The 18,320-nt window shown below is 62.1% G+C and overlaps 1 protein-coding gene across 5 annotated transcripts; it reads right to left on the reverse strand.

The window, feature by feature from the left end:
- Positions 1-708: 708 nt before the first annotated feature.
- Positions 709-18,260, reverse strand: MED12 (mediator complex subunit 12). 5 transcript variants are annotated; one of them, XM_081336664.1, is made up of 44 exons: positions 18,036-18,260; positions 17,627-17,731; positions 16,951-17,142; positions 16,381-16,540; positions 15,957-16,132; positions 15,722-15,832; positions 15,213-15,467; positions 14,551-14,697; positions 14,291-14,390; positions 14,028-14,164; positions 13,380-13,511; positions 12,510-12,636; positions 12,187-12,413; positions 12,000-12,083; positions 11,536-11,688; positions 11,174-11,318; positions 10,971-11,089; positions 10,700-10,843; positions 10,083-10,246; positions 9,805-9,936; positions 9,437-9,664; positions 8,933-9,077; positions 8,363-8,483; positions 8,164-8,265; positions 7,951-8,064; positions 7,717-7,871; positions 7,294-7,473; positions 7,016-7,087; positions 6,694-6,848; positions 6,449-6,610; positions 6,271-6,382; positions 6,050-6,139; positions 5,731-5,840; positions 5,306-5,441; positions 4,912-5,073; positions 4,400-4,780; positions 4,166-4,316; positions 3,710-3,924; positions 3,370-3,450; positions 2,947-3,164; positions 2,612-2,807; positions 2,197-2,346; positions 2,032-2,113; positions 709-1,122 (listed from the first exon to the last, which is right to left on the reverse strand). In XM_081336664.1, the coding sequence occupies exons 1-44, from the start codon at positions 18,132-18,134 to the stop codon at positions 1,079-1,081; spliced, it is 6,471 nt and encodes a 2,156-aa protein (XP_081192790.1). In that variant the 5' UTR covers positions 18,135-18,260; the 3' UTR covers positions 709-1,078. The 5 variants fall into 5 exon arrangements, with proteins under 5 accessions (XP_081192790.1, XP_081192791.1, XP_081192789.1 ...); XM_081336665.1 differs by having other exon boundaries at positions 2,197-2,343; positions 10,971-11,318; XM_081336663.1 differs by having other exon boundaries at positions 10,971-11,318.
- Between the last annotated feature and the right edge of the window lie 60 nt (positions 18,261-18,320).

Consider the following 18,320-nt stretch of genomic DNA (forward strand, 5'->3'; position numbering starts at 1 on the left):
CGGCTCTGGGGAAAAGCCGAGGTGACAGACTTCGACAGAGGGCTGCCCCTCACCCCTCTTCTGCAAAGACCTCCCCCCAATGTCTTTAGTGGGGAAATCAGCTTCTGTGCTGGAAGCCCTCCCTGTGCAAAAACCAGCTGCACAGGACCGTTCAGCATTGCACCAGACTTGGACAATTCACACACACACACACGAATCCTGCGGTGCAATTAAGCCAAGGCCAACCAGTCAAAGCCAGCAGATCAAAATGGGGAGACTAAACCAGCAGAGCACCATCTCTCGCACCCCCAAACACAAGAGACTTGGGGGGTGAGCAGGTGTGCGGCTCAAGGGCCACCAATCTTTCTAAGACAGATGACATCGGAAGGGAAGAGAAACTGCAGATGCCAATGTTGCTCAACAGCTCAACGGTTCCTCGAACCAAAGCGGGTGCCTGAACAGCGATGCCCGTGGGCAGGAGGACTGCCCAGCCATCTCCGCATTTGGCTTTGCGAGGGCATGGCTGGCCGTCCTCTCCGTGCCACCCACAGAAGGGTCATGTTCTCCCTTGTTAACAGCCCAGGCAAGTGGAACCGGAGGAGACGGGGGGGGGGGCATCCACACCCCTTTTTAGCACCAATTAGGAGAACGGATCTCAAAATACGGAAAGAGGAAGCTCTGCACCTCGCCTCCGTCCCCTCCCGCTCCGGAAAACCAAGATGCGTTCTGGAAAGTATGCTCTGTGTATTTCTTTTCAGGACATCTGTGATACAGGGTTCATCTGGTATAAATAAAGTATAAAATCTTACAAGTTGTTTTTTTTGTCATTATTTTAACAAAAATACTAAAAACTTATTAAAAGCTGAAATCAAAGTGGGGTGGGAGACTCTAGCAATCACACAGGATTCAGAAACACTGGTAGAAAGTGGAGATTAAAAACACTCGTTTGGCATGATAAAACACTCCTGGCCGTGGATGGGTGGGGGGTGCCGCTGCACGGCCAGAGTCCACGGGTGGGGTGGGGGGCTGGTTCCCCCCCCCGGCCCTGAAGAATGGCCCTTCCAAGTCCACCGTGAAGCTGCTTCTTCTCTCGCGGGGCTCAATACCGTCCGAATGGGTTGCTGCTCTGTTGGGGCTGCGTATCTGTGCGGGCCAAACAAGGAGTCAGATGCTGGGAAGGGAGGGGAGCAAACAGCTCAGTATTTGGGGCAGAAGCTGGCTGGATATGGAAGAGGAGGGCACGGCAGGAGGTGCCCATCACACGACCCGGCTCTGTGGCAGGACACAGCTCCCCTGCGCCCGACAAACTTCTCAAGCACACGTCTGTGATGTTGCCACGGCTCCCTGCATCCCACTCCAGCCAAACTCGGCTGGGCCCGTGGTGGGGGGCTCTTGGGGGGGAAAGGATGAGGACAAACCACTGTAGGAGTGACCCATTTCTCCCCAGGCTCACAGTCGCCGCAGCCTTGGCCTCCTCAGCCTGCCGAGGGAAGCTGCTGGCCCATCTCCAAGGCTGCAAGAGGGACCAAAGCCGTCCGAGGGGCAGCCCCAATTCTATCCCTCCCCCTACAAGCCAGACTTTTTTGCTGAGGCAGCAGGAGGAGCCCAACTCCGGGGCTGCCCCACAGGCCAGACGCCCAAGAGAGCCCCTCGGTGGGTCCTCTGAAGCGTCGGCAGAGTCCCCTCCCCCGGTGCCAGGGCGGGCAGCTCCTCTGCCTTCCCCCAGTTCAGACGCCGCCACTGTGAACGGCTCTGATCTGCCAGGTGGGAAGAAGAAGGCCTGGCAAGGGGGCGGGGAGAGAAGCTGCCTCCAGCAATGCCGGCAGCCAAAAGCAGCCTGCTTCTCCAGACCCGCAACGGCCCCCTGGATCCCCCCTCCCACGAAGCTCCCTCCCTTGCCTTCAGCTCTCACTGAGGACCGCCTGTTCCGGTGTGCTTTGTGAGGGAGAGCACCCCCCCCCGAGAACCCCACTTCCTTCCCCTAAGAGGAGCCTGGAAGGCTGCAGCCCTGCCCGGCCGTCTGAGCTACAGGGCCCGGGGCCCAGGCCTTACTGGAGAGCTGCTGCTGGAGCTGCCGGACCAAGGCGGCCGTCTGCTGCTGCTGCTGCGTCTGCTGGAGGCCTTGTCGCTGGAACTGCGCAGAGGGGGAGACGTCACTGAGGCTGTGGGCGGCTGGGAATCCCTGGCTACCCCAGGAAGAGGGACTTCCGGACTTACCAGGGGCTGTTGAGGAGCCAGGCCTTGCATCCCCAGTCCCGGTGGCTGGCCCTGAGCTTGCGGCTGAGGGACGGGGGGCACTGGGGGAGGCTGCTGGGGGGGTGGCTGTGGCTGTTGGGGCTGTGGCTGTGGGGGGGGCTGCTGCTGCTGCTGCAAAAAAAAAGGGCGAAGGGAATCCGTGAGAAGCGCAGCCAGGAGCCCCTGGGAAGACGGAGGGTCACCTCAGACCAGGCGGCTTTCTGCCAACTGCGCCCGTGGCAGCCATTGAAGCAGCCTGCACAAGGACCTCCCCTCTTTTAGACCCCTCCCCTTTTGCCACAGACTTCCAGTCCCGTTATCAGAGCTTGCTTAAGCCCCAGGCAGGTCCACAGTCCCCCCAGGGAGGGAAGGGGCCTGCCAGAGGGTCGCTGCTCACCCGTAGCATCTGCTGCTGCTGCTGCTGCTGCTGCTGCTGCTGCTGCTGCCTCAGGTATTGCTGCTGCTGCTGCTGCTGCTGCTGCTGCTGGTCAGGCAGAAGCTGGCTGGGCCGGACCCCTGCGGGGACCCCCTGCGTGCTCAGGTGGTTGATGCTGCCCATCATGGCTGGCTGCTGCATCGGCTGATGGGGAAACCTGAAGTGGAGGCCGGGGAGAACCGGCGCATCAGAGGGCAGGCCGAGACAGCCCCCCCCGGCTGGCCAGAGCAGCCTTTCGGGCAGAGCCTTGGCTGGATCGGTGGGGGCGGACGCAGCCCTGCAGCTCCCCCAGGTACCTCTGGGCGGCATTCAGGGCGTGCCCATACGCCGGGGCCTGCTGGTGCACGTATCCACTGGGCCTCTGCATGGATCGGACGGCGTCGACGAAGGCAGGGTTGGCGCTGGGGTGGGTGTTCTGGTAGGTCTGGCTGGAATAGGTCGAAGGGACCATGGTGCTGGCCTGGGAGGGATGCTGCTGAAGGCCCAGGTGAGGCACCCCGTAGGGGGTGTAACCCTGCAGGGGGAAGAGGGGAGCAGGGCCCGGGTCAGCAATGGGCCAAGCAGGCTAGTTACTGCTCAGAGGCGTCAGAGAAAAAGGCGGCCAGCCTCTGGTGCTCCTGCCGAACAGAGACCGTGCTCGGCCCCACCAGCTTCCTTTCCCAGTTGTCTGGGCAGGAGAACGTTTCCTGGAAGAAGCCGCCGGAGGGCTGGGGACTCACCTGTGAGGACTGCCCGGTTCCATAGGCCGGAGTGGGAGGCATCTGGCGCACTGGTGGCTGCCCCAGGAGCCCCTGGCCTTGCTGGGAAGGCAAGAGAGAGTCACGGCACAGGCAGCTGGGGCACAGTCGGTGCCCTTGCTGGCCCCGAGATCTTTCCTTCTGGGCACAAATGCTCTCCCAAATTACTTTGGGCCGTGCGGAAGGATAAAGACCAGGGTGCTTTTCGTCCCACTTCTGGAAGAGCTGGAGGCTGCCTCAAAGAGGTCTCCGGAACTCGGCTGCCCACAGGAGACCCTCTCTCGGGCGACCCACTCTGCAAACCCCCTCCCTGGGAGCTTACCAGTTTGGCCTGCAGCTGCTGGCGCAGGAGCTGCCCCCCAGGCACAGGGGGTGGCGGCTGCTGCTGCTGCCTGTAGACGGCTGATTTATAGGAAGGGTCCATTCCCAGCATGCCCATGCCGGCTGGCAAGACCCCTGCGTAGGGGAGCCGGTTAGGCACTAGCTTGCCTATGGGCATGCGAACCGGCCGGTACGATGTGTCCAACCGAGGGCCGCCTGCAAGGAGAAGCAGCACATCTCTTCTGGGCACCTCCAGGCGGAAGAGGCCAGGGGCGCCTAGCTCAGCCCCGGCCAGTGCCAGAGGCCTGGGGGAGCTTGGAGGGAGCCCAAGAAGAAGCCCCTCTGTTCCGCTGGGTTCCCTGTCCCGGCTCAGGTTGGTGGTCCTGCTGGGGAAGCTGCCAAAATCCAGGCTGGGGGGGGAGGTCTCCTCCCCAGGAGACGCCGGCCTTTGACTGACCTGCTGGGAGGGGCTGGTTCTGGGCATAGAGGCCCACCGGAGGCTGCCCGTAGGCCAGGCGAGACATGGCGTTCCCCGGCTGGTGATGCAGGAGGTCGGTGGGAATGCCGGCACCATAGGAGACTCCTCGGCCCGCGTTCATCAGGTATTCCTGGGGGGGGAGGGGGGCAAAGGCCATGAGAAGGCAGGAGGAGGGGCTGGGAGGGCTGGCCCAGCCTTGGGGAGAAGGCTCACCTCGCTCTTGCTGGCCGACTGGGCGCGCTTCTTGTTCTTGCTCTTACTCTTGTTCTTGGGTTCCGCCGCGGAGCTGCCGGTGCTGGCACTGGCCTTCTCCGCCTTGGCCGGCTCGACCACCTTCTTCTCCGGCTCCAGGGGCAGCGGAGTGGGGGGCTCTTCCTCCTCGGGAGGCAGTGGCAGTGGCTCCAGGTAGTAGCTGCGAGGCTTGGGCTTCAGGTGGGTGTGGTAGAGGAGCAGCCGCTGCTGCTCTTCCAGGCGGGAGACCTTGCGGTCCACCCGCACAGTCCCAAACCAGCCCCAGGACAGCGGAGCAGAGTGCTTCAGGCCCTCGAAGAGGTCCCAGGGCGAGATCTTCTGCTTGGTGGAGACCTGCAGGCCCTGGGGGGGGGGAGGACAGCCATGGGGATTCGTTCCTCATTGTGGAAACTGCCAGTCCCGCAGCCCAACCCCCGTCCTCTCCCACCAAGAGCCAAGCCCCCCCCTCCCCCCCGGCCCAGGGAGCCACTTGCCTCCTTCTTGAAAATGGAGTCAAAGCCGGCAATCTTGTTCCCTTTGGTGTCGATGAGGGAGCCCTGGGGCTCGCAGGTGATCACGTCCCGGGTCTGCTTGGGCAGGGGCAGCAGCTGCCGCACCTTCTCCAGGCTCTCAGACTGTCGGTCGCCCAGCTCTTTCTGCGGAGGAGGAAGCCGGCCACGCTTGCCACTGCGGCTGCCCTAGGGGAGCTGCACCGTGGCCCCAGCCATCCCGCCCTCGCTCCTGCGGCTCCGGACAGGGACCCCCGGTTGGCCCCCTCCTGCCCGCTGCCCTCAGGCACAAGAGCGTTACACAGGAAAAAAGCAGAGGTCGACCCAGGAACACACCGCTAGTGCACCCCTTCCCTCTGGGGGGGGCGCTCTGGTTTACCCGCAGCTTCTTGACCAGGTTCATGTAGGCCCGCTTGTTCTCCTCCATGCTGCCTTGCGAGATGCTGGACATGTCAGCGGCCAGAGTGCCGTTGATCAGCACACTCAGCATGTCCAGGACGGTGGTGAAGAGCTCACTGGCCGGAGAGGAAGGGCGGTCAGCAAGGAGTGGCAGCAGCGGCAGCCCCCTTGGCCCAGGCCAGGCTTTGCCCTTGTGCCGGAAGGGCTGCCAATTCACACAGCCCTTGTGGCCAGGAAAGCTGGGCCCCTGTCCTGCTGTGGATGGGGCTCTCGGGGGGGGCACTTCTTAAGGATGTGGTCCCCTGCAGGAGGCCCAGCAGACAGGGCAAAAATACCCCCCTCATCACAATCAGAGGGCCCCCTGTGAGGGGCTGGGGGGGAGGTCATGGCGAAGGAACGGCTCACTTGTTAGACTGCATGTCCACCGTGCCACTGCTGATGATGTCCAGGAGAAGCACCGCCCACTCCGTGGTCTGCTGGGTGCTGCGCTGCACCGTGTCGAACATGCCCCCCACCTGGCGGGAAGGACCACATGAGCTCCCGCCCCGCAAGAAGGCTGGGGGCAGAGAAAGAGGGGGGCTTCCCCCGTCCAAGGAAAGGGAGCTCCCTAAAAAGGGAGAGGCGAGGGGAGCAAAAGGAGGCCAACAGCTCCAGCTCTGCCCGACGCTTAGGGGAGCAGCCTCGGGAGGCAGAAGGGGGCCCCTTCTGCACCCCCCCAGCTCACCAGATTCAGACGCAGCTTCAGCGCCTCGTGCATCAGCTGCTTGGCCTTGCAATCGTCCTGGTACTGGTCTTCCCGCCAGTTGGTCACAATCTAAGAGGATGGTGATGGGAACAGCTCTTCCTCAGCAGGCAGAAGCGCTGGGGGGCCAAAGGCCAGGAAAGGGAAGCCCCCCCCCCGGAGTACGTGCGGCCAAAAAGCCGCCCTGGGGACCTTCCACTTACCTGCTGAACCTGGCTGTACAAGGAGGTGAGGAGGCCCTCGCGCTGCTCGTCCTGGCCCTTCAGGCAGGTGAGCACCAGGGACAGGAAGGGCTGCTGGCTCAGCAGAGTCATGCTGCAGGCAAGGGCAGAGGTTGGGCTGGGCTCACAGGGCTTCCCTCCCCCCCTCCCGGTCCCTCACCTCTTCTGCTTCTGCCTGTCTCTCTCCTTGCGGGAGGAAGACCCCAAATGCTGCCCCTTCTCCAGCTCGTCCCCCGCGGCCTTCAGCACGTAGCCCTGCACAGAGGTCGGGAGCTTGGCGATGAGAGGCGCCACCAGCCACACTCCGGACCGTTCCAGGGAGCTGGGTGGGCGAGAAAGCAGCGTCAGGCCAGCAGAGCCCATGTATCCTGCCCCCCCTCCCCACCTCTGCCGACTTCTGCTGACCTCAGGACAGGCTTGGCTTTGGGGTTGGCTGGCATGAGGTTGGAGCAGCTGCCCAGGCTGACGATGCCGTTGCTGGCCGAGTTGGTCTCTGCCGATTGCTGGAACACCTCAATGGTGGCCTTGGCGATGTTCTCCAGGAGGGAATTCATCTCCTGCTGCAGGAGGCGGAGGGGGGGGCAGTCAAACATTGGAGCCCTGGCAAGAGGACAGCGGTGCAACTCGGCTGGGATGAACTCCCAGGCTTTGCCCTCCTCCAGCGGCCTCTTGAGCTGCCCTGGCCTCTCCCAGGGAGGTAAGCCCGAAAGCCGGCCCCAGTCCTTACGTTGCTGGCCGTCTGCTTGATCATGAGCTGCAGCTCCAGCAGCGACTGCCGCATCGTCCACTGGTCCAGGTTCTGCAAGGAAGGGAGACGGGCGCCTCTGTCAGGAGGACAGCCCTGCTGTGGGGCCAACCGCCCGCTGGCTTCGTGCTCTCCTGAAGAGAGCCAGAATTTCAGCACACGCCTCGTCCGTGGAAAGAGCCAATCCCTCCCTCCCACCGGGCTCCTGCAGAGGCCAAGGAGCACCGTCCGCCTGGCCAAAGCGCCCCCCCTCCAGGAACCTGCAAAATGCGCTTGATCCTCTGCCGCTGGGGGTTCTCGCCCTCCTCGCTGTCGAGCAGCCGGTGAGGGTAGCAGATCAGCTGCATCAGCCTCTGGGCCTGAGTGCTGCTCAGGACGGGGTCCTGCAGGTCGTTGCTGTCCTCGCACAAGGACTTCAAGCATCGCTCACCAACCCATTCCTGTGGACAAAGGGGGAGGGGCGTGCCACTGACCCTGGGGGCCTCTGGCTCTGCCAGGCACACCGAGCCATCTGCCCCCTGCGGCCCCGGGAGCAGGGCTGGTGGGGCCCTCCTCACAGGCGCGTCTGTGCCTCAAGGGGGCTTGGCACCCGCCCCCTCCCAGCAGCTGGACCAGTCCCAGAGCGAGCTCAGGGCAAGGCCCATTTTTGAGCAAACATTCCCCGCAAGGACCGACAGTCTTACCTGCTGGCAGATGCTCCGGAGGACGTACTTGGCGTAAACATCCAGGCTGGCTGTCTCGATGGAGACCATCCGCCCGGCCGACTTCTTGTCGTCATCCAGGAGGTCGTCCACCCCTCCCGGGTGGGAAAACCCAGACCCCTTCAGTTCAGCGTCCCCTGCAACCAGGAGGGGGGACTAATCCAGTGATCTGACTCCGCCCCTCCCCACCAAAAAAGACTGTGTCCAAGTACGCACCCAGGACAAAGACGGCCTTCAGGACTGCAAAGACGGCCCCGTCCACGATGCGATTCTGGGAAGCGGCCAGCAGGTGCCTGTCACAGGACGAGCGGATGCCCACCGAGGGCTTACCTGTGGGGAGCCCACACTTTTAGCCCTGGACTGACCGCTGCTGCACCCGACACACCTAAGGTGCCCCCGTCCTGGGAGAGCCGAGGCCCAATGTCTTACTGCTATCCTGCTGGCAGGGATTCAGCTGAGGGGTCTTAAAGAGGTGCAGCAAAATTCGACAGGTCAGGCGGGCCCCGGGCTCCGAGTCCTGTTCACTGCAGGCTGCAAAAGAAGGGCAGGTTGGTCAGGGGACAGGCTGCCCTTCAGGCTGGGCCTCTCTCCGGGACTGCTTCGGACGGTGCCCCAGCCGGACCCTCACCAGCATTGAGAAGAGAGGGAATGGCCGCGCAGCGGATCAGGTCCTCCAGAAGCAGACATTGGCGAGCGATGAGGATGGCCACAAAGGTCGCCAGGGAATCGTGGAAAGACAGGTCGCTCACCTGCAGGTAAGGAGGAAGGCAGCTTGGCTGAGCCCCTGCCTGTATTACCATCTACATTCAGAACTGACCCCCCCCCGCCCAGTGCTGGGCAAATATTCCCAAATCAGATCTTAAACCACATCCCTGAAATGCTGGGATTGAGGAAAGCACCGGATCAGGCTGTGGGGTCAGGTTTTGTGTTTTGGAACGAGAGAAGGACGACGTCCTGAGCAAACGGGGGCATTGCTGGGAGCTAAGCCAGAAGTCAAGGCAGGAAAAGATCAGTTAAAGGCAACCAGCTCCTGGGAATGCACCAGGGGCCCTGCAGCCAAGCCCAGGCCTTCTCCCCGAGAGAGCGGCCTTCAAGCACACGCAGCCCTCTTCCACATCTGCTTCACCAATGGGTCCTCCTCAGACGTTATGCCTGCTCTGTAAAACCTCCCTCCTGCCCCTCCCTGTCCCGCCCTTACGTCCACATTGCAGAGGAGGTCGTTGAAGCCGCACGTTCCATTGTTGGAGGAGCAGCACAGGGCCTTCAGCACCCCCAGCCACTCGGCACTCAGCAGCTTGCAGTAGCCGGTGAGCTCTGCACACAGGATGGCAATGTCGTTGACCCTGGGCAGAAGAGCAGGGGCCGGTGAGGGCGTGGCTATTAGCCGAGAGTCACAGAGAGGTCGGCATCGGCCAGCCAGCCTGGAGGTGTGCACGGGGCCTCGTCTTTGAAACCCTCTTTGAAATGGGTCTGCCGGATTCTCAAGAGGCAGAAAAAGCCACAAAGCTGAGTGACAACTAAGTGTGGCTAATTCAATAAAACGGAAAGTAACGTGTGAATCCAATCTCCACCCCCAGGAGCTAGGAAGTGGGGGGAAGAAAGAGGGAAGGCCAGACCTCCTGCTTCCCCTTCCTGTGCCTCCTCCCCAGGGAAAGAGGCATCAGCAGCCCCCCTGTGGCCCCTCGGCTGGCCGGGCCCTCACCGGTCCGGGTCGTGATGCCCCACGCAGACGTGCATCAGGGCGTTGCAGACGAAGCTGTAGCGGTTGGCCGGGTTGTCTGCCAGGCTCTTGCCTAGGTTGGTGTAGGTGAAGTTGTGAGCCGAGGGGTTCTCGATGGTGTCGATCATAAACAAGGGTTCCCACAGCATGTTCGAGTCGGAGGGCTCCACGTTGCAGTAGATGGTGTTCTTCACCTTGGAGCAGAAGTCGCTGCGGGGAAAGCAGGCGGTGGGACCTGGGTAGCCCTGGCTGGGCCTCCGGGAGCCCCCTCGGGTGGGGAGGCGCAGAAGGAGCTGGGCTCGGGATGGAAAAGGCTGGCAGGAGGGCCACAGGCAGGGCAGTGCACTGACCTGAAGAGCTCCCCAAATTTACTCTTGAGGTGGCTGCAGGACGTGTAGAGATCGTAGAGGTAGGCCAGGATGCAGCGCTCGGCCGAAGAGCCATCCGAGCGGTTCATGCCGTGCTTCACCACCCCACACAGCCTGGGAGGGAGGAGAGAGGCACATGGGAGAAAGCCAGGACAGGCTTGGCGGCCCCAGCCCACAATCCCCCCCCCGAAGGAGCCGATCCAGGAGGGCTGGCAGCCTCCCCTAAAGCTTGCAGGGCCAGGCGTGTGCCCAGGGCTCACCCTTCGAAGACTTGGGCCATCTGGTCCTGGTTGAGGATAAGGCAGGAGTGATAATGCCGCAGGACGGCCACGATGCACAGGCACAGGCTGGTGGTGTAGCTGCCCACCAGGTCAGAGGACTTGAGCAGCAACTCGGCCTCCACCACGCTCAGCTCGTTCAGCAGCTAAGCAGCCATCCAGGATCCGGGGGGGGCGGTGGGAGGAGGGGGGGTAGGGAAGATGCAGATCAACTCATAGCCTCCAGCACCACTAGGGGTGGGAAGGCTTAAGGGGCGGGTTTGGGGGAACACTGTGCTTGGGGGGAGCCAAGAGGAGGCGAGCAGGTCCTGCTGCAGCCCTCGGCATCCAAGTCACCAAGTGCGGCTGCGGCATCTCACTTGACGGCAAAAGAACTGGAGAGTGCAAGTTACGTTGTGTGCCTATTCCTCGCACGCGCTGCCTACTGTTTGTGCCCTTGCGTGCTTGGGGATTCAAGGGGCCTTTGGGTGGGGATTTTGGCACTGGGCTTTCAACCCGTCTCAGCCATGGGCAAGCTCTCTCCTGAGCAAGCCCGGGGGGGCCTTGCCCTTGGGGGGGGGAAAGCTCCACACAGCCAGGCCCCGGTTTGAGCGGCTCACCTGGATGGCAAAGTCGATGAGCCCGCTGATGTTGAGCGAATACTCCATCAGGTCGAAGATGAACTGGATGTGCTGCACCAGAGGCAGGTGGTAGGACATCCCTAAGGCAAAGCTGGTGATCTGCTCCAGGACATTGCGAGATACCTGAGGGAGGGAGGGAGGGGGGAGCCCAGCAGTCACCCCCAGGGGTCTCCAGAGCCTAAAGCACAGCTCCCCAACCCCCCACTGCTTCCTCTCAGCCTCCGGCCAGCCCTCGGCCGCAGGAACCCACCTGAGAGGTGACGAGGTGCTGGTCGAAATGGGAAAGATGCTGGAATTTCGCAAAGATGTCCTCTGCGGTCGGGAAGGCCTCTGGCTTGTTTCTCTTCCTTTTCTGCCCCTCCTCGCCGCCTGCCCAAGGGAGATACGTTGTGATGACCTTCGCAGGTCCCAATGGCTTCCACACAGCCCTTTGGCCTGAGCAGCTCCACCAACCTGTCTCTGCTGTACTTTTCCTGTTGAGCACCTTCAAGATATCTTTGCCGATTCTTTTGATGGCGTGGCGTGCCTCGTCGCGCTGCCTCCCAACACCGAAAAGGACCACCAGCCGCTGGTTGCACTCGTGGCTGCTCGACTCCTCCTGAGAAAGCAGAAAGGTGGGAAAGAGCCGGTCCCGACTGCGGTCATTGGGAGATTCTCCAGCCACCCCACAGGGAGGCCTTGCCTTTCTGAGGGAGGCGCCTCCCAAAGGCTCTCAGGTGAAGCCACCTGGGACCTCCTCACCAGGCCCCGGCTTATTCCCTCGCACGCCCAGCAAACAGCAGCCCTTCCCCAGTGCCCGGCTCAGGGCATCTCACCTGGGGAATGGGGAAATGTGTGCAGTACTGGATATGTCGAGGCTGGTCATAAAGTGTTGCCAACGTCCCATCTGCCACCCTGTCCTTCTCAGGGTCCAGCTTCTCTGGGGAAGGACTGGCTTTGGATTCACAGTGCATGGAAGGAGAGAACATCTGGCGGGGGTGGGGGCAGGGAAAAGGCAGAAAGGTGAGTGGATTCTGCATCTTGGCAGGGAAGACTCTGTCCCCGACAGCCGGGCAGGCAGGAGTGCCCTCCACCAAGGGCTTCTGCCTCTCTCTGAACAGCATCCCATGGCTTCCGCTCCCCTTGAGGCCCCCACAGGCCCCAGACAGAATAGGCTAGACCTCCTTTTCCCCCAGGAAGGGCACTGGAGGGCAGTGGCTCTCTTGGGAAGAGGCAGCCCAAGTTTGCCAGTGAGGGAAGGAGGGACCTACGGGCTTCCCAAAGACCGGCCAGGGCCTACCGAGAAATCAGCCTTCTCCATGTCATCAAAGATGGCGCTGGAACTGTGGTCGATGTCCATGTGGCACTCCGACAGGCCGGCATCCTGGCAGGGAGAAGGGACGAGGCGCCTCCTTCAGTGCCCTGAAGCCGAAGCAGCCCAGCCCCCCCCACCCCCGATCAGAACAAGGAGGGCTTTCAGCTCAAACCTCCAGCTTGAGGCTGTGGCCGCCCTCCCGCTCCTTCCGGTCGTGCTCGTCCGCCGCATCGTCAAAAGGGGAGGCGGGGCGGGGCCCGTGGTCGATGGCCAGGTCGCCCCGCGAGATCAGGGTGCACATGTACATGTTGGGCGAGAAGACGTCGTGTCGGATCAGCTCGCAGAAGAGCAGGACCAGGTTGAAGAACTCAACCCGCTCGTTCTCGCTGCTGGGGTCAGCTGCCAGGGAGAGAGGGAGGGAGGGAGGCGTGAGGAGCCCGGCCTGACCCCCCCCCCTCCTCTCAAGCGGGAGCCGGGTGTGGGCGTGGTCCATACTCAGCACGGGGGCCTGGCTGTCCAGGAACTGCATGAGGACCTCTTGGAAGACCGGGGCGCTCACTGCCGAGAGGGAACCCGACGAGATGGAGCCTTTTTCGTCCACCACTTCTGAGTCGCCACAGCGCTGAGCACAAGCACAAGAGCAGACGGCGGTGAGCCCCACGCCTGCCCCCAGGCCCTCCCCAGAAGGCCACCAGAGCCCAGATTTGGCCCCCTGCAGTAGTTTCTGCTGGAACAAACACCCCACGTGTGGGACTATTTCCGTGGCCTCATCTCCTGCAGGGACTGCCTGCTCCCAAACAAGGGAATCTGCACTCCCACAACACCACCCCATTTTCTAGGGCAATTCTTTTCACGCTGCATTTGGACTTTGGAAGTTTTCACACCCCCATCTCTGCCATTTTGAGCACCATGACTGCTGAATATTTCACAGGCTTTATTATTTTTTCTTCTTTTTCAAATATTTAACGTTTTAAGGTAGATTTAAGGTCTTGCCAAAGAATTTACCTGCACTCTGGATGTTGTGTTCATTTGTGTTTGCAGAATATTCAAATGAACTTTGTGGGCTGCGCACAAAGTTGTTGGGGATGAAAACAGAGATTTGTAAAGCACCTTGAGGCCAAAATGTCTTGGCTACAAATGTCCAGTATCAACTTCAAAAGTGTTCCGACCTGGCCAGAAATGTCCAACCTTGTCCGTGGCCAAGATGGGCCACTGGGGTGACCGAACAATCCCGGCCGAGTCAGAATGGGGCATTCTAGGATATTAACCCCAACGGACATTTCCTTTTTGAAGGGAACATCTCCCCACCCTCCTGGCCTTCTCACACCACCTCTACCAGTCCCTGTGGAAGCACCCTCTGCTCACCTCGGCCTCTATTTCAGATTGCCGCTTCTCCAGCAGCTTTGCCACCACCATTGCCCTGTGCCGCCCTGACCGCTTGTGGCTCACGGCCCACTCGCAGAGCAGAGCCACCACGGCGTCGTCGTCGGGAGAGATCTGCCAGGAAAGCAAGGGGGTTAATCTGCTGGAAGGGCCGGCCTAACCTTCTCCCCAGCCTTTCGTCAAGCCCCAAGACAGCTCCCCACGGTGCAGCAGCCAGGGCCGTTGCTTCCTTTCATGCGCTGCATGGGGGAGACCGTCCATCAGCTGAAAAGCCGTAGCCACTTCCTCCAGCCTCCTCATCTGCAGGAGAACAAGTAGCCAGCACCGAGCTGCTTTCCCTGCTTCAGATTTTGCTCTGAGCAGCTGAACACAGAGGCTCCCTCCTCTGCGGTAGATCTCTCTGGTCCATCTTAAAAGGATTTCAGCTGGGAGCCCTGACCACCTCCCGGCAGCAGCAGTCCCAACCCGGCTGTCCTGAATCAAATGCCTTGGAAGCGCACTGTGTGCCAACACAATGTGAGCAGAGAACACCCTGCACTGGCCCCTGTCCAAAGCCCCGATCACGCCCTCTCCCCGTTGGATCCCATTTCCCCACGGCTGAACCAAGGCAGAGGAGCCCCTTTGCCCCACCTCGTGACTGTCCTTGCTCGGCCCTCCCCCGAATATCCTGTTGTACAGAGAATCCAGGGAATTGCTAAAGTCCGAACGCTCAAAACTGTGACTGTCAAGGACTTCTAAAGTGTGGAGCACCCGGCTGATGGTGAACCCTGGGAGAGAGAGGGAGAGGTCAAAGGCAGGGAGCCCACCGCCTGCGCAGCAGAGAACTGCAACCCAGCTGCTCAGACACAGGGGCAGCGAGGGAGGGGGCGGGGGGGAGTCGGGGCAGGGGCTACCTGCAGTGGCTTCCTGGCATTTGTCGAAGGACCAGCGCACTTCCACGGCCTGGCCACGCTCCTTGATCTGCTGCTCTGTCTCCCGGAGCCTGGCTCGGACCTGGCAAGGAAGGGGCATCAGAGGAAGACCCTGGCGCTTGCGAGGATCCTGAGCCAGTCGGAGAGACAAGGAGGGAGCAAGCCTGGCACAGCCCCTCCCCCACCCGAGTCAGCCCCGAGGGTTGGAGATGACCCAAGCCAAGAAGTGGGCTGCTGCTCACCTGTTGTATGAAGCTGGTGTTGACCCCTGGCATGGGCAGGTTTGAGGGGGCAATGGGCAGATGGTCGAGGGGAGAGCCCGTCTTGATTCTGCTGTCCGTGAGGGAGTAATGCCAGACAAGGGCGCTGGGGCAACACAGGACAATACTCTAAAGCCAGAGGAGATGAGGGGGAGGTTGAGTTCTCTCGGGGGTGGGAAAGAGGCCGTCGTTCTCAAGGGCAGTTCAGTGCCCAGCACTCAGATGGTCAGCCATTTCCACAGGACTCTCTGATCCCCAAAGCCAAATGATTCTGGGTATTCGCACCACTATTCCTCTGGGCTCCCCTGTGTCTCCGCTGGTGAACCACACCTGCTAGGATTCTAAGGGAAAGTCCCGTCCTCAGCAGCGGGCAGTTCCCAATGCTTCCTCTCTGCCCTCCTGCTACAACACGGGTGTCAAACTCGCCGCGTCACATAATGTGTCGTAATGTATTGTGACTTTTTTTCACATTGCCGGAGCTGGGGTGGGTGCGGCCTCCGTACGATGCAACGGACCCTCGGCCGGCAGTGCTACAAGGAGCAGCCAGGAAAAGGCTGAGATTGTCCCTATGCTCTCTCTGAAGGCCTTTCCTCTTAGACAACTCGCAAATGCGCCTCCCGAGCCCTGCAAGGCCAAGCGCTTGCCTGGAGGATGCAGCTGAGCCCAAACACTACTGGGCGATGCTGGGGACACAGCAGCAGGTCGCTGAAAGGGGTGGTGGAGGAGTTTCCCGCAGCCGGCTGGGGAGTCGGGGTGGAGGGGAGTGCCGGGGCTGTCTGAGATGGAAGATGGTGAGCCGGGTGCCCACCGCTGGCATCCAGCAGAATAGCAAGCCGGCGGGTGCAGAAGTAAGCCAGGCGCCTGGACAGGTAGGCAGACTGCACAAACTCACTGGAATACTGTTGGGGAGAAAAGCGACCAGGGCTGCAGCATTAGCTTAGCCGAGAAGCCCACCGCGCTCTGGGCCCCCCCCGACCCACCGGGCACTCCCTCAAGACCCAGCGCATGAGCTTCCACCCACCATCTTCTAGGCCGCTGAACGGATGGAAAGCGCCCACCCAGCGAAAGCCCTCCCTTCCTTACAGTTTTACTCCCGTTTTCCCGTTTCAACCCAGCTGGCCCTTCTGAGTTTGCCTGGGGAGCGGCGGCTGACCTGCAGGAGCAGCGGTAGGAGCAGCTTCAGGAGCTCGTCTTCGCCCGGGCGAATCTTCTCAAAGCACTCAAGCACCCAGGTCAGGAACTCATGCCGGTCCAGCATCCCATCCTGGAAGGAGCAGGCAGAGGCGTAGTGAGAGGGCCGGGGGCCTCAGCCCGCCTGTCTTCAACACAGCTCCCACCAAAGGGGACCCGCCAGCCAGCCAGAGGCCACCTCCCTTCCCCACTCTCACCTGGAACATAAACATGGCCAGCTTCTCATTGTAGTCCCACTGCTTCACGGAGTGCTCCACCTCCTGGGGCATGATGCTGGAGGGCGAGCCGCAGGCTTGTGCCAGCAGCTGCCGATGGAAGTCGGCAATCTTCTGCAGCTGCTCCCACAGAAATTTGGTGATAATCTGCGTCCACTCTAGAAAGGGAGAGAGGCGGTCAGCGGCAGAGACAGGTCTGGACCGGCTCTGGGATTCCTCAGGCAGAGAAGGCTTTGGATGCAACGGAGACAAGGGATGGTGAAGGGGGAAAGCCAGATCATCCTGGCGATTTGGGTGCAAGAGAAACGGATGCCCTGGGTGGAGGCTGAGAGAGGCCCAGCTCAACCCAAGCCCGGGGCGCTACATTGATCCTGGAAGCGTTCGAGGCCTGAGCAGCAGCCCTTACCGCTGAAGGGGTCAATGACATGCCGCTTCTTCACCTTCGTTTCCGTAATGGCAGCGTAATAGGCACAGGTCATCTTGATCAGCCAGGCAGCTCTCATCACGGGCACTGCGTACTTGGCCAGGTAACTAAATATCTCCTCCTTCTTGCTGAAGATGGGCACCTGCCAGAGCACAGCAGGAGGAGGGCGATTCAAACATGGCTGCGGGCAGTTTTGTCAGAGACCAAGCAAGGAGGAGGGCTAGGAAACCAGGCATCGTGTGAACTGCAGCCCCTGCTCTCCTCACAACATATTTCGCTCACTCCGTCTCGTTCTTTCGTCTCCCTGCACAACACCTAACCTGTAGCTCCGCATCAGGGCTGGGTCTCTGAGGACTCCTGCGCATCCCTCGCATTCTTGCCCTGCCTGAGCAGAAGGCTAAGGGGTCCCCTTCCCCAGACAGAGCTCCCGTCTCTTTCTCCAAGTCCTCGCCAAAGCCGTCCAACAGTGAACCCTGAGGGCTTACAGATGCTCTGGGTCTCCTGACCTCAGCCGCCCCTTCAGGGATCTGGGGAGCCTTGGCAGTGCGGTACCTTTTTAGCCAGGTGGGTGAGGGGTTTGGTTCCAGCCAGATCGTTGAACCAATTGTTAATCGCGCTCTGGGAGCGAGCCGTCACCGGCCAGAAGTTATCCTTCTGGTTCACCTGCGGCTTCCGACGGCCTGTGTCGGGCAAGGTGTTGCAGCGCAGCTTTTCAGCAATGATGCTGCTGAAGTTGGAGCTGATCTGGAGAAGAGGAAAAGGAGCTTCCAGGCTTCTTTCCCCCAAGGCACCCCGCGGAAGCACCTGCCTCACTTTCCCTCAAGAGCAACGACTCGGCACCCTCAGCCCACACCGAGAAGAGGCTCCTCTGCCGCTGCAGAGCCCCCGCCTGAGGCCAGGGCCCACTTTCTCTCTTTCAGACGTCGGGCTTAGTGACGTGGTGCCAGGCAGCCCCAAGTTCCCAACGTCACTTCGTCAGCTCATTGCTGCTGCCCAGAGCTTCACCCCTGATCCCAAGACCCCACGCAGGGCGAGGCACTGGGCAGGCAGCATTCGCGTTCCCCTGCTTCTCCCGGGCCCCATCTCTCCCCAGCAGCTGCCGCTTTCGGCTGTGGGTCGGCAGCCCGGAGAGCCGGGACCCACCCTCACCGGGACTCGGAGGCTGGGCTGCCACGGGCCGTCCTGTGCTCCGGGGCCGGGGGGGGGGGTCCGAGGGGGAGGGGCTCACCTTGGCCGGGTTGAAGTTGACGTTCTTGGCGCTGCCGTGTTCATCTCCAGAAACGGCCGGCTGGTTGTTGAAGCCCTGCTTCACGTTGAGGGCCGTCAGCTCGTCCTGGGGGATCAAGGCGAGGGTCACCGGCGCTCCCCCGTCCCCGGCAGCCCCTGGACCCCCGCCGCGGGGCCGCCCCCGGGAGACCCCCGAGGCCCAGAGCAGCGGAGCCTCCGTGGGGAGCCCGGCGCTTCTCCAGCGTTCGGGTCCGGGCACGGGCGGGCTGCCGGCGGGTCTGTCTCCGGTCGGGGGGGAGGGGAGCCTCCGTGGCCGAGAGCGGCCGGAGCCCGGCGGGGCCCCCAGCGCCACGGCCGCCCCCCCGGGCCCTTCTCCCTCCGGACGCGGGGGGGCGCTGCGGCCCGCTCACCTCCTTCTGCTTGGGGTCCTGCGGGTAGACGTCGGGCGGGCCCAGGCGCGGCCGCTTGAGAGGCCGGTGCTCGTAGCTCAGCACCCCGAAGGCTGCCATGGCCCGCCGAGAGGCGCTGCCGGCCCGCCCGCCGACCAGACCAGGCCCGGACCCCGGCGGCGGCGGCGGAACCAGCCGAGCCGGGCCGACGGCTGCCGGAAAAGGCCGAGCGAGGGGCGGGGCGGGCGGGCCGCGCCGAAGCCTTCCGAGGGGCGCTCGGCGGCGTAGGACCCGGGCGGCGCCGGA

Source organism: Vipera berus (assembly GCF_964194415.1).
Source record: "Vipera berus genome assembly, chromosome: 11".
In the NCBI taxonomy this organism is placed as follows: Eukaryota; Metazoa; Chordata; class Lepidosauria; order Squamata; family Viperidae; genus Vipera; species Vipera berus.

Bases quoted from the DNA above. Each gene is read 5' to 3' on its own strand.
- MED12 (XM_081336661.1), bottom strand. From the start codon at position 18,134: ATGGCAGCCTTCGGGGTGCTGAGCTACGAGCACCGGCCTCTCAAGCGG. The intron at 8,484-8,932 runs GTAAGGGCGGGA...CCTTACCTGCAG, and splicing joins ACCTCCTCTGCAATGTGGAC to GTGAGCGACCTGTCTTTCCA. The intron at 8,266-8,362 runs GTGAGGGTCCGG...CTTCTTTTGCAG, and splicing joins TCCCTCTCTTCTCAATGCTG to CCTGCAGTGAACAGGACTCG.